The following is a 26,963-nucleotide window of genomic DNA, read 5'->3' as shown; positions in this document are numbered from 1 at the left end:
TAGTCGTGGCATATTGCATGAAAACCCCTGGGAATGGGTTGCTCAGAACACTTTGAAGTGAATACATTAATTATGGGCTTGTGTTCTGTACTTCAGATAAATGGCATGCCCCATTAGCTTCATGCTCTTCCACTGAGTAGATCAGTTATGGACCCATCATCGTAAGACAGGTAGTGCCACAGTGAGCTCCAGTAGTAACATTGGTAATTTACCTGATCATACTAAGAAATCCTATGTCTCGTGCCGTGGAGACAGTCTTAATAAACTTTGAGTAATATTTTGATACAGAGTTCATCTTTGTTTATGAGAGCTGTGGTCTTCCTTACTGCTTCCAATAATCATGCCTATGCTTCACACCATCTTTCAATAATGTATGCCTGAAATACGTAACTGTACCACACTGCAAAGTGATGTAGGGGAATCTTACATTATTCTCAGCCATTGGCAATCACTCAAAGTCACATTCTAGTCACTCGCTTTTCACCCACAGTGCCACTTTAGAGGGACACCCACCTAATGCAAAATCAATACTGTCCCTGCTGCTCATGAAAAAAGCCTTTCTCAAACTGCCATGCGATGACCAATTCATGATGGAACTAAAGCTACCTCAGACTGGTTTTGACCTATTTGACCCTCAACAGTAGGGTGTAGTTTGAATCCTGAGTCACAGTCAGCACACGATCCACCTCTGAGCATACCCATTGCACTTAGGTGTCAACTGCAACAAAGTGATGGATGGAATGCTTAAATTGATCTCATCACTGGGGCCACATTCCAGTCCATCAGTTTTTGCACACCATGCCACTCTAGACAGAGACTACCTTATGTAAATTTATACTGAACCAGTCCCTCTTGGGAGCAGTCCATCCATAATTGGCAGTTGATGCTTCTCCAGAATAAAATACAATCATCCTCATACCAGTTTTGGCCACTCCCATATACACTCTCTGAACGTAAACATGTAACTTGATCGCTGTAGACTATTTGTCATTTATTTATCCTTATTTTAACTGTTTATGGCCTGAATGTGCAGTGACTTGTAGAGATGAAATGTGAAGATCAGGTTGTTTCTGTTCTGTGAAAATATTATTGTTTATTTTGTAATAGGTCACATGTCCTCAAATATCCAGTGGCATTATATTTTTGGAAGGTAGACCATTGTTGTTGTAACTTTATATCCCACATGAGGCAACACGATTTGTGCTAATCAGTGAGCGCAGTATTATTATAGTGTGCAGCATAACCTATATATCATGACATCTAACTTCGTTCTCTTCATTCTGAAGTTGCAGAGGAGCTGAAAAGATATATTCAGAACGTTTCCTTGAGTTTAGAATTTTGGGTGAATTCTTGGGTGTTTTGGGGTGGAACAGTGTGCTATGTTAAAATTAATAACCAGGATAGAAAACTTGGAGTTGTGTGAGCTGAGGAAACATGGTTGGGGTTCGTGGTATGAAGTGGAATGATGTGCTCTGCTATTGCAAATTGCCAATTTTTTTGGTTTCTTTAAACTCTTTTAGGAGCCTGATCTGAACTAGATTTGTAGTATAAATGTAAAATGTGATTTTTTTAATGTTTGCGAATAAAAAAGTGTCTGAATATTGAAATTTGGCTAAAAAAACACATGTTCCTCACATTTCTGTGGCAGAAAGTTCTGGAATCTGAGAGGAGCCACAAATTTCCTTCCACCCAGCGTTCCCCCACGTCTCCTGATAAAAATGATACCTCACTTGTGTGGGTAGGCCTAGCGCCTGCGACAGGAAACGCCCCAAAGCGCAACGTGGACACATCCAAATTTTTGAAGGAAAACAGAGGTGTTTTTTGCAAAGTGCCTACCTGTAGATTTTGGCCTGTAGCTCAGCCGCCACCTAGAGAAACCTACCAAACCTGTGCATTTCTGAAAACTAGAGACCTAGGGGAATCCAAGATGGGGTGACTTGTGTGGCTCGGACCAGGTTCTGTTACCCAGAATCCTTTGCAAACCTCAAAATTTGGCTAAAAAAACACATGTTCCTCACATTTCTGTGGCAGAAAGTTCTGGAATCTGAGAGGAGCCACAATTTTCCTTCCACCCAGCGTTCCCCCAAGTCTCCCGATAAAAATGATACCTCACTTGTGTGGGTAGGCCTAGCGCTCGCGACAGGAAATGGCCCAAAACACAACGTGGACACATCACATTTTTTCATAGAAAACAGTGCCTACCTGTGGATTTTGGCATCTAGCTCAGCCGCCAACTAGGGAAACCTACCAAACCTGTGCATTTCTGAAAACTAGAGACCTAGGGGAATCCAAGATGGGGTGACTTGCGGGGCTCTGACCAGGTTCTGTTACCCAGAATCCTTTGCAAACATCAAAATTTGGCCAAAAAACACTTTTTCCTCTCATTTCGGTGACAGAAAGTTCTGGAATCTGAGAGGAGCCACAAATTTCCTTCCACCCAGCGTTCCCCTAAGTCTCTCGATAAAAATGGTACCTCACTTGTGTGGGTAGGCCTAGCGCCCACGAAAGGAAATGGCCCAAAACACAACAGGGACACAACATGTTTTTTGCAAAGTGCCTACCTGTGGATTTTGGCCTCTAGCTCAGCCGGCCCCGGGGGGGGCAGAAATGCCCTAAAATAAATTTGATACCCCACCCCCCCAAACCCCCCCTGCCCAGGAGCTACCCTTGCCTACGGGGTCGGTCCCCCTACGTGACATTGGCGCCTAAAAACAAATCCCCGGTGCCTAGTGGTTTCTGCCCCCTTGGGGGAAGATTGACCAAAAATCGGCCAATCTGCCCCCAAGGGGGGCAGAAATGGTCTAAATACAATTTGCCCCCCAGGGGAGCGACCCTTGCCTGATGGGTCGCTCCCTATCTCTAAAAAAAAAAAAAAAACACAAAAAAAGAAATTCGCCCAGGCGCCTAGAGGTTTCTGCCCCCCCCCTGGGGGCAGATCGGCCTAATAATAGGCTCAGGGGGGGCAGAAATGGCCTAAAATAAATTTGCCCCCCCCAACCTGCACCCCCCCCCCCCCGGGAGCGACCCTTGGCTACGGGGTCGCTCCCCCTGCGTGACATTGGCGCCAAAAAACAAATCCCCGGTGCCTAGTGGTTTTTGCCCCCTTGGGGGAAGATTGACCTAAAATCGACCAATCTGCCCCCAAGAGGGGCAGAAATGGTCTAAATACAATTTGCCCCCCAGGGGAGCGACCCTTGCCTGATGGGTCGCTCCCCATCTCTAAAAAAACAAACAAACAAAAAAAAAAAATTTGCCCTGGCGCCTAGAGGTTTCTGCCCCCCCTGGGTGCAGATCGGCCTAATAATAGGCTCAGGGCAGGCAGAAATGGCCTAAAATAATTTTGCCCCCCCAACCCGCACCCCCCCCGGGAGCGACCCTTGGCTACGGGGTCGCTCCCCCTGCGTGACATTGGCGCCAAAAAACAAATCCCCGGTGCCTAGTGGTTTCTGCCCCCTTGGGGGCAGATTGACCTAAAATCGACCAATCTACCCCCAAGGGGGGCAGAAATGGTCTAAATACAATTTGCCCCCCAGGGGAGCGACCCTTGCCTGATGGGTCGCTCCCCATCTCTAAAAAAACAAAAAAACACACAAAAAAAATGTGCCCTGGCGCCTAGAGGTTGCCTAAAACAAATTTGCCCCCCGAACCCCCACCCCCCTCCGGGAGCGACCCTTGCCTACGTGGTCACTCCCCCTGCGTGACATTGGCGCCAAAAAACAAATCCCCGGTGCCTAGTGATTTCTGCAAACAAAAAAAAAACACACAAAAAAAAATTGTCCTGGCGCCTAGAGGTTTCTGACCCCCTGGGGGCAGATCGGCCTAATACCAATAGGCCGATCTGCCCCCAAGGGGGCAGAGATGGCCTAAAATAAATTTGCCCCCCCCACCCCCACCCCGGGGAGCGACCCTTGCCTACAAGGTCGCTCCCCTTGCGTTACGGCGCAAAAAAAAGATCCCTGGTGCCTAGTGGTTTCTATTGACCTAAAATCGGCCGATCTGCCCCCAAAGCGGGCAGAAATGGCCTAAATACAATTTGCCCCTCCAGGGGAGCGACCCTTGTCCAAGGGGCCGCTCCCCATCTGTAAAACAAAAAAAAAAAAAAAATCCCTGGTGCCTAGTGGTAATCAAAATAGGCTGATCTACCCCCCAGGGGGGCAGAAATGGCCGAAAATAATTCCCCCCCCCAGGGAGCGACCCTTGCCTAAGGGGTCGCTCCCCTTGCGTGAAATTCACGCAAAAAAAAAAGTCCCTGGTGTCTAATGGTTTCTGCCCCCCTTGGGGGCAGATTGGCCTCATCAAAATAGGCCAATCTTCCCCCCAGGGGGGGCAGAAAAGGCCTTCCCAAAACAATGCCCCCCCTGGGAGCGACCCTTGCCCAAGGGGTCGCTCCCTTTTGACAGTTTCAGAAAAAGAAAAAAAAATCCCTGGTGTCTAGTGGGGTTTCAAAAGCCGGATTGCAAGCAATCCGGCTTTTGAAACCCTGTGAGACACTTCAAAGGGAAGGAAATACATTTCCTTCCCTTTGAAGCCTCTCGGGGCCTCCCCCATGGGATCTTTCAATCGCGCTGGAAGCTCTGGTTCCAGCGCGATGGGGGCGACCCTGTGACTAATCAGCGCGCGCTCGCGCGCTGACGTCACAGGGGGGGTTGGGGGGGTCGGGGTGGAAGGGGAAGGGCTTCCCCTTCCATCCCTGACTTGGGGGGGTGGGGGGGAACCCCACAGAGGGAGCGCTAGCGCTCCCTCTGGGCTCTGTGCACAGGACGTAATGGTTACGTCCTGGGCACAGCAGCACTGTGCCTCAGGACGTAACCATTACGTCCTGGGCACAGAAGGGTTTAAAAAAAAACATTTTATATATTTCAGACGTTTATCTTAAAGAATATCCCTTCAGATGTCAAGGCAATTTTTCATTTCTTCCACTCCTTCTCCCACCATTCTCTACTCCATTTTGCATCCTCACCACTGTTGTCTTTCCACTTATCCATTTCTGCTTCACTACATTTAACCACGTTCCTCATATCCCACCTTTCCCTATCCTCCAAAACAACACTATACTTTTTACATCCACAATCTGTTTTGGAAAGGACCACTTGAAAGTACCTTTCTGTACATTTTCCAACAACTTGGTATGCACCAAATGTCCACATTTAAATTCATCTTATCTTTTAATAACACTTGTCCTCTTTGGCATACTCCAACTGTTTACTCTGTACCCTTTTCAACAACTACCTTTCATTTATTCTTTTCCTTCTCGTCTTTCCCATCCATCCTGGTACAGTCTTGTTACATGGTTTCCGTACAAATGGTACCTCCATCGTCATAGAATGTGGAGTGGTATGGTAGCTCCATAATATATTTTTTTTATCTCTTCTCTTCACTCTAACCAATTTCTTAATGACAACTGTACAATCTCACTAAAAACCCAGTTGACCTTTCTACTAGTCCATTTTCACATGGGTTTCCGACTGTGGTTCTCACATGCTTTACACCACACTGTGTCAAAAACATTTCATATTTATCTGACACAAACTGAGGTCCATTGTCCATCAACACTTCTTCAGGATATCCTTCTTTTTTTCATACTTCTTCCAAAAATTCCCTTTCCAATCAAGACTTTAATTCATTCATCACACTCACTTCAGACCACTTAGAATAGTAATCGGTCATTACTATAGCAAACTTTTTTCCACATCCTTCAAATTCAAATGGTCCATATATGTCCATAGATACATTCTGCCAGGGCTTGCATGGAAATGAGATTTCATACAACTGGTGTCTCTTTCACCCAATGCATCTTATTGCTACATGCACAACTCATGCAATTCCTCACATATCTCTCAACATCCTGGACAACCCTAGCCACCAAAAATCTTCTCTTCATTACTGAAATTCCTCCATGACCTTTGTGTGAGGTCCCCAACAGTCTCTCTCTTAACTCCAACGGCACTACAACTTTGTTCCCTCTTCTTGGTATACCCTCCTGGTATGACAATTCTGTCCAGACATTTTTATAATTCACCAGATCCTTGATTTCATCTCCCAATTTTGGCCATTCTTTAGGTACATTTTTATTAGCATCTGCATTTCTACATCTTTAATCATCACTTCCTTCCATTCCTTTTCAGACACAGCTTTGACCTTTTTGTCCATAATGTCTGCAACCATCCATTCTTTCTCCTCTTCGTCATTATCTCTTATATAATGGCACCCTTGATCAACAATCAGCATTCACATTTGAAATACCCAGAACATACTTTAGCATAAACATGCACTCATGTAACCTATACATCCATTCCACAATCCTGGCAGAGGCTCAGCTTGCACCCTTTGTTGTAAACACATAAATCAAGGGCTTGTGATTGATCCACAGATCGAACTTCTTTCACCATACAAAATTTCTAAAATGATGAGCACCCCACCTGCAAGCAAATGCCTCCTTTGCTATCATAGAATAATTCACTTCTACCCGTTTGAGTCTTCTTTCTGCAAATGTCAACACTCTTTCTTTGCCCTCTCTCACCTGCATCAACATTGCACCCAAGCCTTTGCATGCTAGCATCCGTGAAAACAATAGTTTGATCATGTAAGTCAAATGGTTTTAACTCAACAGCATTTACAATACTATTCTTAATCTCATCAAATGTCATCTGACATTCATTCATCCATTCATACCTCTGTCCCTTTCTCATTAATACTCGCAGAGGTTGTGCCATATGTAGGAAAGTACCATCTTGCCTGGCATGTTACCCCCATTTTTACTGTATGTATGTTTGTTTTTGCCTAGGTGTCACTGGGATCCTGTTTGCCAGGACCCCAGTGCTCATAAAGTAGGCCCTATATGTGTTCCCTGTGTGGTGCCTAACTGTATCACTGAGGCTTTGCTAACCAGAACCTCAGTGTTTATTCTCTCTCTGCTTTTAAAATTGTCACTGCAGGTTAGTGACTAATTTTACCAATTCTCATTGGCACACTGGAACACCCTTATAATTCCCTTGTATATGGTACCTAGGTACCTAGGGTTTTGGGGTTCCAGGAGATCCCTATGGGCTGCAGCATTTCTTTTGCCACCCATAGGGAGCTCAGACAGTTCTTACACAGGACTGCCACTGCAGCCTGAGTGAAATAACGTCCACGTTATTTCACAGCCATTTTACACTGCACTTAAGTAACTTATAAGTCACCTATATGTCTAACCCTCACTTGGTGAAGGTTAGGTGCAAAGTTACTTAGTGTGTGGGCACCCTGGCACTAGCCAAGGTGCCCCCACATTGTTCAGGGCAAATTCCCCGGACTTTGTGAGTGCTGGGAAACTCAGGTCAATACCTATATGTAGCGTCACAATGGTAACTCCGAACATGACCATGTAACATGTCTAGGATCATGGAATTGTCACCTCTATACCATTCTGGTATTGGGCGGACAATTCCATGCATCCCCGGGTCTCCAGCATAGAGCCCGGGTACTGCCAAACTAACTTTCTGGGGTCTTCTCTGCAGCTACCACTGCTGCCAACCACTCAGGCAGGGTTCTGCCCCCCTGGGGCCTGGCCAGCCTGGTCCCAGGAAGGCAGAACAAAGGATTTCCTCTGAGCGAGGGTGTTACACCCTCTCCCTTTGGAAATAGGTGTGAAGGGCCTGGGAGGAGTAGCCTCTCCTGGCCTCTGGAAGTGCTTTGAAGGGCATAGATGGTGCCCTCCTTGCATAAGCCAGTCTACACCGGTTCAGGGATCCCCCATGCCCTGCCCTGCCCTGGCGCGAAACTGGACAAAGGAAAGGGGAGTGACCACTCCCCTGACCAGCACCTCCCAGGGGAGGTGCCCAGAGCTCCTCCAGTGTGTCCCAGACCTCTGCCATCTTGGATGCAGAGGTGTGAGGGCACAATGGACAGCTCTGAGTGGCCAGTGCCAGCAGGTGACATCAGAGACCCATCCTGATAGGTGCTTACCTTTCTCTGTAGCCAATCCTCCTCTGAGGGCTATTTAGGGTCTCTCCTGTGGGTATCTCACCAGATAACGAATGCAAGAGCTCACCAGAGTTCCTCTGCACTTCCCTCTTCGACTTCTGCCAAGGATCGACCGCTGACTGCTCCAGGACGCCTGCATAACCGCACCAAAGTAGCAAGAAGACTACCATCAACATTGTAGCACCTCATCCTGTTCTCAACTGTTTCCTGGTGGTGCATGCTCTGAGGGCTGTCTGCCTTCACCCTGCACTGGAAGCCAAGAAGAAATCTCCTGTGGGTCGACGGAATCTTCCCCCTGCCAACGCAGGCACCAAACTTCTGCATCATCGGTCCTCTGGGTCCCCTCATCCTGACGAGCGTGGTCCCTGGAACATAGGAGCTGGGTCCAAGTGTCTTCGACAGTCCAGTGGCCCTTCTGTCCAAATTTGGTGGAGGTAAGTCCTTGCCTCCCACCCCAGACAGTAATCCTGTGTACTGCGTGAACTGCAGCTGCTCGTGATTTTGTGCACTTTTGCAAGACTTCCTTTGTGCACAGCCTAGCCCAGGTCCCCAGCACTCTGTCCTGCATTGCCCAACTCCCTGAGTTGGACTCTGACTTCGTGGGACCCTCTTTTGTTGCTCTGAGTCGACCGTCATCCTGAGATCTTCTAAGTGCCTGTTCAGGTGCTTCTGCATGGGCTCTCTATGTTGCTGAGCGCCCCCTCTGTCTCCTCCTCCAAGGGGCGACCTCCTGGTCCTTCCTGGGCCCTGGCAGCACCCAAAATCCTCAACCGTGACTCTTGCAGCAAGCAAGGCTTGTTTGCGGTCTTTCTGCGTGGAAACAACTCTGCATCCTCCAGCAAACTGTGGGAGATCTTCTGACAAAAGTAGAAGTTCCTGGCACATTCCGTTGTTGCAGAATCTTTGGCTTCTTCCACCCAGAGGCAGCCCTTTTGCACCTTCATCTGGGGTTTAGTGGGCTCTTGCCCCCCCGGAAACTTGCGTGACTCTTGTACTTGGTCCGCTTCCTGTACAGGTCCTCAGGTCCAGAAATCCGTCTTCAGTGTTTTGCAGTCAGTTGTTATCCTTGCAGAATCCCCTATTTCGACTTTACTGTCTTTCTGGGGTAGTAGGGTAACTTTACTCCTACTTTTCAGGGTCTTGGGGTGGGGTATCTTGGACACGCTTAGTGTTTTCTTACCCTCCCAGTGACCCTCCACACACGACACTAGGCCTGGGGTCCATTTGTGGTTCGCATTCCACTTTTAGAGTACATGGTTTGTGTTGCCCCTAGGCCTATTTCTCCCTATTACATTCTATTGTGATTCTACATTGTTTGCACTACTTTTCTAACTGTTACTTACCTGATTTTGGTTTATGTGTGTATATTTGGTGTATATTACTTACCTCCTAAGGGAGTATATCCTCTGAGATACTTTTGGCAAATTGTTACTAAAATAAAGTACCTTTATTTTCAGTAACTCTGAGTATTGTGTTTTCTTGTGATATAGTGCTATATGATATAAGTGGTATAGTGGGAGCTTAGCATGTCTCCTAGTTCAGCCTAAGCTGCTCTGCTATAGCTACCTCTATCAGCCTAAGCTGCTAGAACACCTATATTCTAATAAGGGATAACTGGACCTGGCACAAGGTGTAAGTACCACAAGATACCCACTATAAGCCAGGCTAGCGTCCTACACCATATCTGCAATACTTCTAACAAATTTGGCATAATATTCTGCCAGGCCTAAAAACGATCTTATTTTGTCCTTATCAGCAGGACATGGCGCTTTTTCTATGGCATCCATCTATTTATGCTTGGACTTGATTCCCTCTTAAGATGTAGGCCCTCATTACAATTTTGGCAGTAAGTACTACCTACCGCCGCAGCGATGGCCGCCAAGAGACCGTTGCCGCAGCTAACATCCTTCCGCCATATTATGACCACAGCTGAATTTCCGCCACAAGAAGTGTAGAAATCCAGCTGTGGCCATGCTGGCGGACGGTGTTAAGGTGGCGCTGCTATCACCAGCAGTGCCACATCAGTAGACCGCCGCCAGCCATATTATGAAAAATAATATGGCCTGGTGGTGTTCTGGTGGTGGGCGCTGCTGGCAGTAGCAGTGCCCCGTCCTGCCCCCTACCGGAAGACCCCCTGGATCCAGGTAAATCAGGTTTCCGACAGGGGGGGAGGAGGATGTTGTGTGTGTATGGAGGTGTGTGTGCATGAGTATGTGAGTGAGCGTGAATGAGAATATATGTGTAGTGTTGTTTGCGAGCGTGTATGCATGTGTGAGAATGTGTGTACGTATACGTATGGATATGTGAATGTGTGTCTGCGTGTCAGTGTGAATGTGGTGCAGATGTGTGCATGAATGAATGGTTGCATGCATATATGAATGTATGTATGCCTGTGTGAGTGGGTGTGTGTATGCATGGTGCGTGTCTGTGTGTGTGTGTGTGTGTGTAGGGGGGTGGCGGATTGGAAGGGGGGAAGGGGGCCTCCTATCAGTGACAGGGAAGGAATTCCCTGTCACTGATAGGGCCTACCGCTATAGTTTTTGTGGCATTATGAAAGCCACAAAAACCATGGTGGTAGGAAGGGTCAAAATGCCTGAGGCAGTACAAGAGCGGCTGCCGGGCTGGAGACTCTTATCTCCAGCCCAGAGGCTGCTACCACCATGGCAGTCGGAGTGGTACATCGGCGGGTTGGCTTCAGCCAACCCACCAATGTCATAATGTGGTGGTAAATACCGCCAGCCTGTTGGCGGTACTGCTGCCACATTACCACCGTCCGCCAAGGTCATAATGACCCCCATAGTGTGGCCTAAGTACTCCAGACAATGACACATACATTTATACTTGTTTAATTCAACAGTAAGACCTGCTTTTTTCAATATTCCACACACTTTTCAAAATATTTCATCATGCCTTTCTTTGTTCTATGCCCACACCAAGATATCATCCTGAAAAAATCATACATTCTCCACCTTACCCAACAGATTCTGCATAACTCTTTAAAACACCGCTGAAGCAGACGCAAGACCAAAAGGCATGCATACAAATTGGAATGCCCTTTCAGTGTTGTAAATTAAGTTAAATGCCTTTATTCTAGGTGTAGAAAAATCTGGTGGTATGCACTTGATAAACTGAGCTTTGAACACACTTTCTCTCCTTTAACCTCAACTAACAATTCATTAATATTGGTTGTGGGGTAGTGGTACAGCCATATAGTCTCACTTAAATCCCTTAAATCCTCCACATTCTAAAGTTTCCACTCGGTTTCCGTGAAATCACCTCCAGACTCAATCATTCTGATGCCTCAATGTGTTTAGTCACTCCCAAATTGAATAACGTCCTCAATTCTGCTCTCAATGCATCCTTCAATACTACAGGAACATTCTTACTTTGTGAGCCTTTGCAACTGCACATTTCTTCAACACCATTTTATGTGCAAATTTGTTTAAACTTCCCAAACCATCTCCAAACAACTTTGGAAATTCATTTTTCCATGCTTCCTTATCTTTATGAGCTACCGACAACACTTGTTCTACGGTGTGGGAATTTAATAACATTTTCAAGGCTTTTTGTTCCCTTCAACCAAGTAAACACCGTCCTTTTTGTACCACATAGACCGAGCATGTGGTTCCTCATTGCTTGAAAGACAATTTGGCGTGAAAACACCCTATATTAGGCAATTTACCACCTGTGTACCCAACCAGCTCCACCTTGGTGGTGGATAGTTCTCTCACTTACAAACTACCCCAAGTTCTTGATCAATGAATGTAAATGGCGAACATGAATCCGCCCACATTTGCACTTGAACTCCATTCAACGATATCATACACTTGGGAGAATTACATTGATCATGGTCTATCATGTTCACTCTGTTACTACACGTTTCCTCCACTTGGAATTTCTGATCTTGTGGCTCTTTAGTAATGTCACATAGCATAAGTACTTCAATATCTTTGTCTGATGAACTTTCTTTATCATTACTGATATTACAAAATTCACACTACCTTTCCTTGAAATTTCATTTGATTACACACTCTTGCAAAATGTCCAATTCTATTACATTTAAAACATCCGGCCTTCATTGCCGGACAGTTTCCAGGTGATGCCACATGTTTTATGCTCCCACACCTGTAACATGCCTTTTTTCTCCTTAACCAATCTTGCCGAATTTATGTCCCCCTCTTTTGTACTTATCTTCTTTAACATAGCGAGACGTATCTTCTGTGCATTTCACAACTGTAATCGCTTTTTCTAGAGTGAGATCTTTCAAGCTTAACAATTTATCCTGTAGCTTCATATTTCTTGTGCGACTGATAAATTGGTCTTTTAATATTTCTTCATGGAGGTCTCGGAAATTGCGTGTAAAGGTCAACGTATGCAATGTACTTAGATACTGATCTAGAGACTCATTAGATGCTTTTGCCCGTGAAAAGAACTTGTGAGGCTCCACAACCACACTGAATTCTTTACCAAAATGCACTTCTAATGCTTTCATAGCAATGGTATAAACCTCATCCTCTTCGCCATCCTTATCAGACTCTCCATCACCCTCTGTATTAATATTCCCACATGGTAAAGTCTTCAACACCTTCCTCCCCTCTACTCCCACACTCAATCAAAGAGATTTATAGAGCGCGCTACTCACCCGTCACACTGTGTTCTAATACAGCCAATTTCCTCTTAGCCACAAAAATAGCTCCACCTAGAGCATCTAAATATGTCTCAAACGCTTCTTGACAATTTTCACATGGTAAAACTGGCTCTTCTGGGTCAGCTAGGAAAACAGGCGGAGAAGCAATAGATTGCAAATACCAAATACTATAAGTGTAATTAAGCAAACACAACAAATGAAAACAACAAATGTAGTCACTGTAGTCTCAGGGAACATAACAAATTAACATAACAAACATAGCCACCGCTGCCTGTTCCACTGGGGAAATACACAGCCGTTGTCACTGTCTCAGTTTTCACGCAACACTGCACTCGCGAGGACTACATGGCTGAAGTCGTTACAGCCTCTGTTCTTGTGCAGTACCGCGCTCGTGCTGCTAAGATTCACACGCACTCTTCGTGCTTCTCCCACTCCTCACTGTAATAAAACTCCTTTCTCCTAGCACTGACAAAAATTGCCATGTACCCTCATTTTTTGCTTATGCAGCTCTGTCCAAACGACCTTGTACAAACAGCGCTGTCCTCACACCACTGACATTGACTCCCTGGTCCACGGAATTCCTCTGATGCGCCGGCCCATTGTCACATAGGAAATCAATTGTCTGCCAGTCCAATTTTACCTATGGCTGGTCCCATCCTCATCGCCATTGAAAAAGCCACAAATTGCTTCTTTAATAGTGCGACCAACTCTGTTAGATCTCAAACATAACTGCCAGCGCTGTCTTCAACCTTACCTAACGTTCGACATTCCTAGTAATGTGTTGCTAAGCTACCTGTACACAAGCCTGCCTAACGTAATACTAATATACAACAGGATCTGCCTGGTGAGTTACCAGTAATGGAGTATCTACATCAGAAACTGTGGAGTCTAAGAGTAAAGTAGTTTGGTTCTTATTGATCAAGCCCTCTGAAGTCTTCCTTTTTTGCCATCCATAGGATGAAAGGAATTCCTTACCCATGCATCATTGATGCTGACTTATTATATTTGAACGAGAGAGCTGGGAGGATAGAGAGGAGGAAAATGAGAAGATGTATGAAATGTATGAAAAGGCAGGTCAAGTAAGAAGAGTAGTGAGTCAGAGAGTAACTTCTGTGATACTGAGGTAATGTTAATACTTGATGCAACGTTTGAAAAACTGGATGATTTAAGGATGGACACAAATGTTACTATTTTGAGATAGATGTTCTAAAGAGGTTTGGAGAGTTGGGCTCTTATTTCTTTTATCTATATGTAATAGATGCTTGTCCCTGCTCTTGTTCAACACATGCTGAACGAGTTGAAGGAAAACATTTGAGTTAGAAGAGGAATGTGTTGGGTGCAATTCAGAACATCACTCACACAGAGACATAGGCCCTCATTACAAGCATCCCAAATAATTGCTATATGTACAGTAATTACTGTTACCTCATATATCACAATTATGAGCTTCGTGATGAATATTGGCAGGTCAAACCTGCTGATATTTATCAGGAAAAATGGTCAGTATTAGCAGGAACATATCAAACCAAAATCTGTAAGTTAGTCCCTAAAAACTGTTAACTGGGTGGTATTTATCACCCTCATTAAAATCACACTCAATAAATTCCCACTCAACGGAATCAGATTTTATCATGTGGGATAAATCACACTTCTGAAACTCAATATTGCGCCTATGATATGGCTTGGCAACACAGAACTGTGTAAGACAAGGGTAGATCAAATCAGCTACCAATGAGGCATATAGAAAGGGTCTTTCCCACTATGTCTGTGTGCTTTTGAGATGGGAATTTATAGCTGGATGTCTTCTACCTTGCATTCCAAACCATAGATTCTAGAGATACTAAATACTGCTTTATACAGAAGATTAAATAGGATATGAGGCAAATATATCATTCCTGCTCTCAAATTTATACACAGTAGTATATTAAATTGAGGGTGTTGGCTATGGCTAATGTCCCAAGATGAAGAAACTATTTTATCAGCCGCACATTGAACACTAAGGGCGATTAAAGTAACGGCATATGAAGGAAAATAATTTGTAGACATTTAGAAAAATACACTGAAGAAGATCAGAAGAATGTTACGACCATTATTATTACGGACTTTTCAATCATGTTTAATTTATCAATTAGAGAGGAAATGAATATACACAATTGATGTAGGGTGCCTTATTTAAAAGAGACTGTAAACCCCACTGTTAAATACAATATGCCCACATATGTGTAGAGGGCCTTGGTGCTCTTACATATGTTGCTTTCTATGAGTTGTGCCTTCATACACTTTGACAGACCAAGTGCGGCAAGCTCATATTGGGGTACTTCACTCAAATCTTGGTGTCCGTCTTCACAGGACCTCACTCCATAGAGGAATTACAACTCTTCATTCTGATGGTTGCACTTTTGTGGAAAATCTGCTTTAATTCTATTTGCAAATTATTACAGTTTATCCAATTACTAAAGGAAAACAAGTACTTGAGTTTCCTGAAAGAAATGCATATTCATTGTGGATATTCAGAAAATCTGAAAATCTGACTGGATTTTGATATTTGTTGGTTCTGACGAGTGTAAAAAATTTGGAGCATTAGTGAAGGGGTGGGAGCTCCCCCCTTAGTCAATATGGACAGTATTCATGCACTAACAAAACAGTAGTAAAAAAACACACATTGCAAGAGAAACCCTAAACCAATTTAGAAAATAAGAGTACATTTTATTAAACAGAATTACATAAAACCTACTAAAATCCCATAAGGGAACCTTGAGTTATGAATATTCACATTTTTAATATAGGAATAGCACCAAAAGCTATTAGCAACAAATAGCATCAGCAGTCATCTGGTTGCACTTGACCATTACTGAGGCACCAGTTAAGGCCAACCACAATGAAGCACCGACGGATACCAAAACCAGGTTGGAACTTGTCATAATTTTAATCTTTGCACTTGGTCTGAAATAATAAGTCCAAAATCATTGGTGGCGTGAGACAGCAGGCTGTGGCAAAAGAGGGCCCCACTGCTTCAGATAGCTACTGGATGAGGCCCCAGTAAAGCCAATGACCTTTTGGAGTGGGAGAGGGGGAGGGGGAAGTCCGAGCTGGAGAAATTTGAATTCTTCACCCCAGGAACATCCCTCATTGGCTGGATACTTTTTGCAGCTTCACCTGCTGAAGATTTCTACCGTTGAACTTGGTCATTTTTTATGGTTTGGATTATTTCACTGGGACAAGGCTGCAGGCTATAGCCAAAGAGGGCTCCACTATGAAGGATACCTTCTCAGCGAGGTGCATCTGAATCAGAGATGCTGCTGTGAAAAAGCTCAGTGTGGGAGCAATTTTTGGTCCAGCGGCCATGCACCTTTGTTCGATCGGCTTGGCAAATTTGTCCTGGTCCCACAGAGGTTCTTGAAGTCAAAAAGTTTCTAAGTCCCAGGTTTTAGGAGGTGATACAGGGGGTACACTTTGACACCTGTCAAGGGCCTACAACTTTAGGGACAGCACTTGGGGATCAAAACACCCTCCAGCAGAGGCCAGAAACAAGGTCCCGGGCAGGTCCAGTTGGAACTTGTTAGACCTGGCATCCTTAGCATGGTTTCCCCTGACTTTTTGCCTTCAGACCTCCTGTTTTGCCTATCTTGTTTTTAATGGCTTTGGGCTTTGGGCACTTCACCACTGACATGCATGTGCTTTCTGCTTAAAAAATGGTAAAAGTGGTTTATCCACAATTGGCATATTTAATTTACTTACAAGTCTTTAGTAAAGTGCACTACTGCTGCCCAGGGCCCGTAAATTAAATGCTACAACGGGGCCGGCAGCACTAATCGTGCCAACCACTGAAGTAGCCCTTCAACATGTCTCAGGCATGCCATTGCAGAGCCTGTGTGTGCACTTTTAAACTGCTGTATCGATCTGGCAAGTTAACCCTCTTGCCAGGCCGAATCCTTCCTTTTTAATACATATAAGTCTACCCTAAGGTAGGTCTTGGATAGCCAAAGGATAGAGTGCATGATATTTGAAAAGTTGTACATTTACCTTTAAGTTTTACACGTCCCAGTAGTGAAAATTCTTAAATCTGTTTTTTCCCTACTACAAGGCCTATCTCTCCCATCCAATAACTTAGGAATTACCTTATTAGATTTTATAATTGTAGTTTCTAATTGAGAAGGAGTGGGATACCCAAGTTTGGTGTCTCTGTAACCACAATTTAAAATCACTGATGGTGAAGTCAGATTTTAAATTGTAATTCTGAAAATGGCACTTTTAGAAAGTTGGCATTTTCTTACTTAAGCCATTTGGTGCCTTTTGCCTGTCTCTAATTACAAATCTGGGGTGGGTGACAGCTGGGCTTTTTGCATTCCCTCTAGACAGCCACACACAAAGGGAGCTTAGATGGGACTGAAGGGCCATTCATATCCTGATGGGCCATCCTGGGCAGGATGGGAGTGAGGCGCTGACACTTAGACCTGAATATGCTGTGTCTTGTCTCCCCTATAGTGAGTCTGGAGCAATGGAAGGAAGGGCAGGAACTCTATGCACTTCAAAGGCACAACTAGGTATAAGTACCGGACCTCAGAAATCACCAACACAGTACACTTCTGGACCTGTGGATACTCTGCCAGGAAGAAGGACTGCTGTGCTGAAAGGACTACTACTCTGCTGGACTGCTACTCTGCTGGACTCATACCTCTGCTGTGCTGACCTTCTGCCTGCTGCCCTCCGTGCCTGGGAGTGAGAAGGACTGGACCTGCATCTCTCTCCCCCAGAACCAAAGAGACTCCAAGGACTTGCCTCCTGATTGAAGTCTTAGGGACATAAAAGACTAAAAGACTTCTAACTCACCGGCTACAGCACCTAGACTCTGCCAACTGAGAGTCTTGCCCTGCCAAGTGGTGCTAATCTAGATCTGAGCCCTTGAAGGTGGGTATATAGTGATGTGCCAGTCAAAATCAACACCTTGATGCTGTTCGATCCGGCACATCTCAATTGACGCCAATGCTGCTGCGAGGATCGAGTACACGTCAGGCAATCAGTCTGTGGCGCCTCCCAGGACCATTTTGTTTCTCGCCGGACCCGCTCCTAATATTGATGCTGGTGGCTCTTGGCCTTGACTAGTGTAGAACCAAGCAATCAGAATTCTGTTATTGGTATTCATCTCTGCCTAGTTCCATACTGGCTATGAGTTTTTAGGCTTCAAGCAGGATGCAAGACAACCATGCTAAATGTAATTTTGAAAAGACCGAAATACTTCTTTTTGGCAAATCCAATCCTCCCCCCCCCCCCCCCCCCCCCACATACACACACACGGTTGTGGCCAACTTTGGCTCCTCCTCCACCAGCCACTATAAGAGTTGCAAAACATCTTGGGGTTAAATTTGACACTGGCTTTTCATTTCTCTCACAAGCCTCAGCTGTTGCAGACATGTGTTTTTTACCTCATAAAATCTTTGAGAAAGTTCTTTTACCTTTTGCCTTTGTCTGCCAGGAAAACTGTGGCCTTTGCTCTTATTTCTTCAAGGTTAGCGTATTATAATAGTCTCTATGCTGGCTGCACCAAACGTCTTATCCATAAACTCTAGATGCTGCAGAATGCAGCCGCTAGATTGGTTCTATAACTCTTTAGGCGGAGCTCTGCATTAGTTGCACTAAAAATATTGCACTGGGTTCCATTTCACAAAAGAATCCTGTTTAAAATACTTCTACTTGTTTATAGAGCTTTTAAAAGCTCCGGACCCAAATATCTTAATGGTAGGTTATGTCACTTTTTGCCCAAATGTACTCTAAGATCATCCTCTGAGAACTTTCTGAAACCACCCTCTTTCCAATTGAAATCTCGAGATGGAAAGTCATTTGCAGTATTAGGTTCCAAAGCATGGAATGTGCTTCTTAACAGTATGCATTCCATTTTATCTGAAGTAACCTTTAAAAAAGAATTCAAAACTTGACTCTTCTGAGCCCCAGATTCATTTTGTAGTCCGTTAATTTAATGCTACTATCTTCTCTTTTTTAGGAATCTGTTATAGTTCTCAGCATAGCACCAGGATGCTCCTCTGAGTGACAGTTGTGCTTTAAAAATACACATCATTCATTCATCGCCTCCCCTGCTCCTCGCATTTCCCTCGAGGTCAACGCAAATAAAGTACTGTTGCAACAGGCCAAGGCTGGTCTCCATGTCCGATCTGCACTCCATTGTGGTGAGCCTGAACTTTCAGATCTGGCACGGTCTAGTATGCATAGATAGCCCCAGTTGGCAGTTTATGCGTTTAAGTACCAAATTTCAGTTTATTCTTTGAAAACTATTATCTCAAGTTCTACTAATTGGATTTTTGTAGTTTTGGTCTGGTTTTGTTCATTAAATTAGGCTGCATATTTCTAAACAAGTGTGGTGTTTTCACAGTTTTACTGTTTGAAGTGTTGCACAGATACTTAACACATTGCCTCCAGAGTTAAGCCTGACTGCTCTGTGCTGAGTTACCAGGGAGTGAGCACAGGTTTAGTTAGGGTGTGTTTGTGACTTACCCTGGCTAGGATTGTGGTTCCTGCTTGGACAGGGTGCATACCTCTACCAACCTGAAACCCTATTTCGAACAGAACTGGTCAGCTGGGTAGTTGTAAATAAAGGCCTTTTGTAGCTTGTTATGTCTGTATCTTGAACAGCCGGTCACCCTTATTACTATTGGAGTCTATTTCTTTTTCCTGCAGATACTATGACAGGGGGCCTTGGCCTTCCACAGGTGGCATTAAGTATCCAGGCATTTAATTTCCCATGGCCATCTACTTTCTTCAGTGACTCCAGGCATGCCCTGATGAGGGTATCTCTCGAACTTCATCTTCTGAGTTGCCCTACCTTACACCTCCTGGTTTACCTTAAGTCATCTGCTCACTCCATTGCAGGGAACTCCATCCTTCATTCAACAGCTGTCCTATGGTGTGAAGCACACAACTTACTGGGTGTTGCACCACTCATACACAAAAGGCCCTCACTTGTGGCATAAAATAGCTTTTTACGTTGCCGGTGAGTCATTTTACTGGGCATCCTGGTACACAAAGGAAGTGAAATACATAGACCAGTTGCTGTCAGACAGTTTCTTAAAGCCTTTTCAGGTCCTACAAAAATAATTTGGCCTTCCTGCACCTAACCACTGGAGATACAGACAGTCATGGCGCTGCTTTCTGCTGTTTTAGCCCCTTTGCCAGTAGAGCTGCCAACGTTTCCACTTCTTCAATTTCTATGGGTTTGGAGTCAGTTTAAGGGGATGATATTGGGGCTCTATGGCTTCCTTTTATTTTACATTCTGGCCCCCTCCTTAGCGCAAATAGATTATACTGGCTGGCCCTTTTCGGTAGGACCTATTCAACCGAATATTGAGTAGCCCTTCTTTTAGATCAAGATAAAGCGCTAAGGAAATCCAGAGTGAAATTCTTCTACTTCAAGGTCCTCAATGAGTGGATATGGACACACTAGAAGTTGAAACAGGCATTGCTCCATGACGAGTGCTGGCTTTGTAAGGAGAATTCCTGTAATCTTTATCACATCCTTTGGTCCTGTCCAGCTCTACGGTCATATTGGTCGACAGTAAAGTCCTGCATACGTCTGCATACGTCTACACTGCTGCCTGCTCATCATCCCATTGGCACAGCTGGCCTTTATACATAATGTAACCAACATTCCTGGCCTGGACATTCACACCCATCGATGCCTAGCCACCTCTTTGATGGTGGGTAAGATGTGTATACTTCGTCATTGGCGACAGACACCCTCATCCATATTTCAACAGTGGCTCTTAGCGTTACATAGAACAGCCCATGATGAATACCCCACCTATAAAATAGACAACAAACTAGCGGAATATGACAAGGTTTGGGGCATCTCCCTTGCACTGCGGAAAACATTGCTTGAGAATGTTATTATATCGTAGCTTGTTTCTGGCTTCATCATTGGTCCCCTTGGGATCCTCCCTACACCCGAAGACATAGGCCCTTCTGAGCCACAAATAATTAGGATAGTCCACCTATAGAGGCAAGGCACCCATGGAAGCCTTCATTAGAGTTGTCTATATGTCCGTAGAATTTATAGACATGAGTCCAAGCCTTGTAGATGTTGTGATGGCAGGAGTGCACGGAGGTACCAGTGAACCAATGATACTCAGTATGATTTTGGGTATGCTTCACTGTATCAGTAACAAATTGGTTTTGCTTTCCTTTTCAGTTACATGTAGCATTGCACTGATGTTTAATGGCACTACAGCTGTGATGTTTTGGACTTTTATGGTACAGAGTTATATATATGTACTCTTGTCTATTATCTCTGCTGGTTCCTCTCTACTGGTTCCTCCCTGCTCCTCGGCCCACTCATGTATCCCTCCCATCTCCCCTCTGCCTTCCAATGCATATGGTTTTAGATCTAAGTACCATTGTTATTCCAAATCCTTTTTCCACAAGAACAATGGTCCCCATGGAACTGCCTTTTGTGTCCATGACCACGAATTTCTGATGTGTTTTGTGGACTGGAAAATGCCAATAAAGAAAAGGTGCAAAATAGAAGAAAATAGCTTTTATGGCTTTTTCATTGTAAGGATTTGGGTAAAAATAAAGTTTACTCTCAGATACCAGGCACTCTGCTTTATGGGCCATTAGACCTACTTAGTGGTAACTTATTAATATTTAAGAGGAAGGGTTTGACCTGTCAAAAGGGGTTAATATGACAGGTAGAATTTGCAGTTTAAAACTACCCAACGAGGCAACAAATGCTTGTCCTACAGTCATGTTTGCAGGGTCACTGCAGGGACTAGCACAATGGGTAATGCAGCCCTCTCATGACCCTTACCTCATATACCCTGGCTACACTTTGTATCATTTAATAGGTACTGATAGGCAAATGCAATATACCAGTTAGGGGTATACCGATTTCATCATGTTGAAAGGTGGATCACAGGCACTTTACCACTGGTTAGTAGGGATAAAATAAACAGACGTTTACTAACAGTGAAAACATTCAAGGCAAACATCTGGGGGGATACACCGTGGAAAAGATCATAATTTCCAACAATGAGTCTTGTCATAGGTTGCTAGTCATTTTCATTCATCTGTAACCTAATAAATCGGTTTTAAAGTGTTACTGTGATTGGCATCACTGACCATGTTAGGGAGCAAGGGGCTTGGGTTGATGAACTGAGGGAATGATTTTGCATAGGTCCAACGCCTCTGGAAATGCTTAATGTGAAAAATATCAAGCACCATCAAGCATCTTGTCTGATACTCCTTTCAGAGAATTTCAATGAGGCTACCACTAAGCCAAAGAAATTGCACAAATGTTAAGAGGTAGAACAGCAGCTATAATTGACATATTCCATGCCTATGTTTATTTTCAGGTGGCATTAACACGGGCCCAGGAAATAAAACAAGAATTAAACAAGACAGAGAGTGTTTGCAATGAAACTATGATGTCACTGTGGAATGAGTGCAAGCCTTGCCTGAAACAGATATGCAACACCTACTATGCAAGGATCTGCAGTAGCGGGGACGGCTTTGCTGGTGAACAGGTCAGTACGCTCCCCGGGATGCTGAATTTATTGGGTGTGGTAAGACATAACATACAGAATCAATATTTAACACACCAAATACACCAGCATTTTCCAGGCGTTTTTCCCCGGGTAAATGTAAGCAGGTTTACCCTGCCAGGATCTATCAGGGGAAAACTACCAGAGTAATTCACTGTTGAAACTCATGTTTGCACAAGGATCTGAATTTAGTCCTGAGCTTGAATTCAGGCCCTAAGAAGAGCTTTAAGGCCCGGTTGAGAGAAATTAAACCAACAAAATACTAGTGCCTGGAAGGTGGCAGCTTTGATTCTGTGGCCACACTATGGTGCAAAAGGAACAGACGGGTGCACCTGATCACCAAGCCCTTCTAGGAAAAATACAAAGACTACTTACGTGCTCATTTACACTGTGTGCACATGGTAGGAAGTGCTGTGTTAGTTACTGGTTAACTTTTAAGGCATCATTACAGAGGTAGATAAATGTAGTAGTGCTGCTTTTTGATCACAAAAATAATGTGAATGGTCATCACCAGCAAAACCCTGGTGACAACAACATGACTAAAACTGTGGTACAAAGTTTTTTTCATGAAACCACAAAATTCAGAGGTAATACCATCAAGTATTCTTCTTAATACATTGGGGTTTTAACCCTGGATTTTGCACATAACTCTAAATAAGCCTAGTAGATTTAGGCCCAAGGGTTTCTGATGGCCCTTGTACCACACAAGGGGTCTCAAGGGTGAAGCAAGACCTAAGTGAGGTTAATCAAGCCACGCAAGGCCACCTAACATTGCCCTGCATGTTATGCAAAATCTAGAGTAACGCAAGGCAGCACAAATCGCTGCCGTGCGTTATACTGCTCCAGGAAGGCATTCCATGGGTGGAGTGTGCGTGTTCCCAGAGATCCACCAATGGATTTTGAAACAATCCCAGATTTACCATTAGTGGAAGACCTGGGAATGTGTCAAAATATCTACATTCCCAGGTCCCCAGATGAGACGTAATGAGGAAAAATTATTTATTTCTCCTTGTTTTTTCCTCTTACTTTGTGAAAGAGGAAAATGCCTCTTAGGATTGTTTTTGTTGAAAGACGGTGTCCCTTCTTCCACAAAAACACTTGTGCCTACAACGTAGGCACCCTTGCAACATGATGCAAAGACAGGAATGTGTCCTATAATGTTAAAAACAGCACATTCCTGCCCTTTCCCTTTCACACAGCACAGCATAGTAAGGTGGCTTGCTGTGTTGCGTTGCGTGAAAGATTGATAAATCCACCCCATAATTTATAATCCATTCTATCTGCCCCAGGGAGGTGTGTCCCCACCATTACCTGCTAATGACCACATATATTAGACATCTTACATATTTCTAAATCTCTTGACCTGACGTGGACACCGCTGTCCTAGTTGCAGACACCACACTGATGGAAAGAGAACAGTTAATGAAAATGTAAAAAAAAATTAAGAATTATGGTCCGGAAATTCTACCTCTCTGGCCCACCAAGTCTAGTGCTTCTGTTATAAGGCATACAAATGCATCAGATCGTGATGTTTTCTTGATATTATTGCATTCATGCTTTATCAACAATAGTATGGTCAAATAATATTTTGCAATCAATAATCAAGAGACATACCATTATGCCTATTATTTGGCCATCAGGTCTTGATTATAAATGGGTGTATTATGATATTAAAATCACCACATAATACAGTTGAGAGGCTCAATGTGGTGAGTTCCACTTCATGCGGCTCCTAGAATTTAAACTCCTCTTTGATGGATCCATTAAATAATGCGAGAACAGTCATAACGTCTTTTTAAACTATACTGGACTGGAGCCCCTCTACCTCTAGGATCCATCCAGTACTATTTGATCAGAAGAGCATTTGTTCTTTGGATTCAACCAATCTCACTAAAATCACTTTTGAGAAAACCTGCAAAGACCAAACTCGTAAAATTAGAAAAGGCCCAGGCAGTGGAGATAAAGAAAGTTGACATAAATATGCAATGTAATCCACATGAGGATGATGGATTCTTGCTTCCTGCAAACCATACAAGAGAGACAGCCTTTATTATACCCGACTCTTGAATTATCAGTTCTTTAGTTGTGTAACCAGATAACAACAGCTGTGCTTCTGGTAGTAATGTATTTGGAAGAATGTCCTTCAGGGATCCCAGACAAAAACTTTGGCACCAAATTTGTGACCTAGTAGAGATTATGAAATGTTCATGACACTGGGGTTGGCTGAGTCAAGTGTCTGCTGCAGTTGTCTTTACCAGTAAATATTTTACCAAATACACAGCTATGGTTCTGATTTCTTTTCAAAGAAAGGATAATGTGCCTCAGTATTATATTTTTATGGCTCCAGGTGCCATGGGGCCATACGCATATAACACCAGGAAGGAAAACGTCCTTCAAAAATGAACTCCTAAATGTGACCACATCCGTACCCACGCATTATAAGACTTTTACAATAGATGTCTGCATTCTTTTCCAAGTTCTAAGTTTCCAAGTTTTCTTTTAAGTTTGAATTCTCTATTATACTAAAACCAATCTCTGGGTTGTAATGCCATATTCTAGATCACTCTGATTAAATCCAACTAAGTTAGTCAATGTTTTAAATGCCACGTTGTTAAATTAGTAACAATGCTAAGGTACCTATGTATAGTTCTCGCATGCAAATGACAAACACTGGTCAATGTAATTTCTCCTTAATTAATATTATTATTTAGGGCAAGATTTAGGTAGATCACAATATAATGAAGTTGCAACTCTTCGCAAATGAAATCTATTCAGGAATGTACACTTTGAATGAGAGGAACTCCCCTCCCAAGGGAGGGGGATAGTATGTTTCTACTGTAGTAGCCAGGTAACGAATACTCCTTTTCTATGGATTTTGCTGTCCTGCTTTTCGAAGATAGATCACCTCATTGTACAAGGACTGTTTGGTCTCTTATATGGCTCCGACAGACAGGAATCTGGGCCTCAAAACAGGTCTCTAACAGGGTCACCCAAACCGGAGCTATCAACTCTTCAAAATAAATGTTCAAAATGAATTCAAATGCACTAAAATAACACCAAATTCATGACAACAGACACATTTCACAACATTTCACGAATGTAGGTAATATATGTAGGCAAAATTTAGAAATCTTGGAACAGGCAAAAACATCATAGAGACAATATAAGCAAAAATTGCTTCAGACAGTATATTCACTAATGAACTACACGGTATGGGCATCACTGGCCCTAGGCAAAGTGTGTATTACTGGCCGTAAACAGTGCTTGCATCAATTTTCCCACACATTGTATCTATCAAAGTATCAGACAGTTTATTCATCAATGCCCCAGGCATTATAAAGTTACAAATAAACAGGGTAACACAACATTCCCCACAGAACTGGGTAATCTCAAATGTAAAGTACACAATGTTCATGGAGGAATCATTTGCATACTAATATATCAGCGGTATTAAATACTATTAATGTCGTAATTAACCATAAAGCAAATTCTATAAATGAATACATCTTCAAACACAATGTAATTTGTTTCTGAAAAATGAAGAATTTTTTATGTATTGTCTAATAATATATTCATCAATATAGCAAAGCAACGAAGAGAATATTTAGTGTTTTTATACAAATGCACTGGTGACCCCTCTTGTCCCCAATCCCTTTACATCCAAGGGACAGAAGGAGAGTACCAACGCTCCTTACTCTCCAACCACAAAAGGCTTGAGTCCTATATGCAGTCTTTGAAACAATCAGAAATCACTCCTAAGGGACTCCAGAAGCTCATGCGATGAATTGCGTCATGGAGAGTATAAGGTTGTTGTTTCGTTTCCCCAGGCTCCAACCGTCCATGAGACCATCCTCAGGACAATGTGTCAAAGTGGATTAAATCCCAATAATTGTTGCTCTACAACACAGTAAATAACCTACATTAATAAAACTCTATACAACACTAAAAGGCAGCAGACAACCAAACCACGCTTTACATGCAAGTGAATCACCCACTTACAAGGCACCCCAAAACTCTGTCCACATAACTAGCATTTTTCACATCGCCATAACATGCAACACCAAATTGCATCAAAAAGTGTAAGTATAATATATATATGGGTATGGGGAGAGGGGTTTGGGACTGGGAAGAGGTAGGTGGAGGGGGGACAGGAGACAAAGGGACACTGGCTGCTGTCAGAGTGGAGGCCAGAGCCTGAAAGGATCTCTGTAGGCCAGCCATGGCACTGTGAATGCCCTCCAGGAATGCATTGCTCTGTTGTACTTGAGCTGCCAGTCCCTGGATGGCATTCACAATGGTCGAGTGACCCACAGGAGATCAAAAGCCTCCTCACTGAGGGCAACAGGGTTGACTGGGGGAGGGGCAGTGGTGCCTGTGGCAAAGGAGATGCCCACCCTCCTGGTTGAGCAGGTACGGGCAACTGGGTGGGGAGCTAAGAGGAAGTGCGGTGGTAATAAGGTGGGTGGCAGACAAAAATGGTGCTGGGTTGGTCCCAGATGGGTACGCCAGTGCCAGGGAGTGTCCAGCAGAGGAGGATTCCAAATAAGAGGTGGTAGATCCGGTCTCCCCTGTTGCACTCCCCTTGCCCTCTGTCCTACTGTGTCCCTCAGCTTCGCTGGTTCCAGCTTTCTGGGTCTGGTGGGCTACTGCTTTGTCATTCACCTGTGGCCCTTCTTCTTTGCCAGTCAATGCTGATGCACACAAAGAGACAGAGAGGGAGGGAGCGAGAGACAGATAGGGGGGAAGGGTCAGCATATACCTCCAATAGACACATCTAAACATTTTCATCTGTGGCAATACATATC

The 26,963-nt window shown here is 43.9% G+C and overlaps 1 protein-coding gene across 1 annotated transcript in view; it reads left to right on the top strand.

Annotated features, from left to right (window-relative positions):
• LOC138295417 (clusterin-like) overlaps nt 1–26,963 on the top strand; it is a 271,036-nt gene that overhangs the window by 120,280 nt on the left and 123,793 nt on the right. Inside the window, exon 4 of the mRNA XM_069233707.1 lies at nt 21,970–22,140. Coding sequence (XP_069089808.1) covers nt 21,970–22,140 — 171 coding nt within the window. The remainder of the gene's footprint in view (nt 1–21,969; nt 22,141–26,963) is intronic.

The sequence above is a fragment of the Pleurodeles waltl genome, chromosome 5 (assembly GCF_031143425.1).
Source record: "Pleurodeles waltl isolate 20211129_DDA chromosome 5, aPleWal1.hap1.20221129, whole genome shotgun sequence".
Classification (NCBI taxonomy): Eukaryota; Metazoa; Chordata; class Amphibia; order Caudata; family Salamandridae; genus Pleurodeles; species Pleurodeles waltl.
This window is presented reverse-complemented; position numbering and strand designations above follow the sequence as displayed.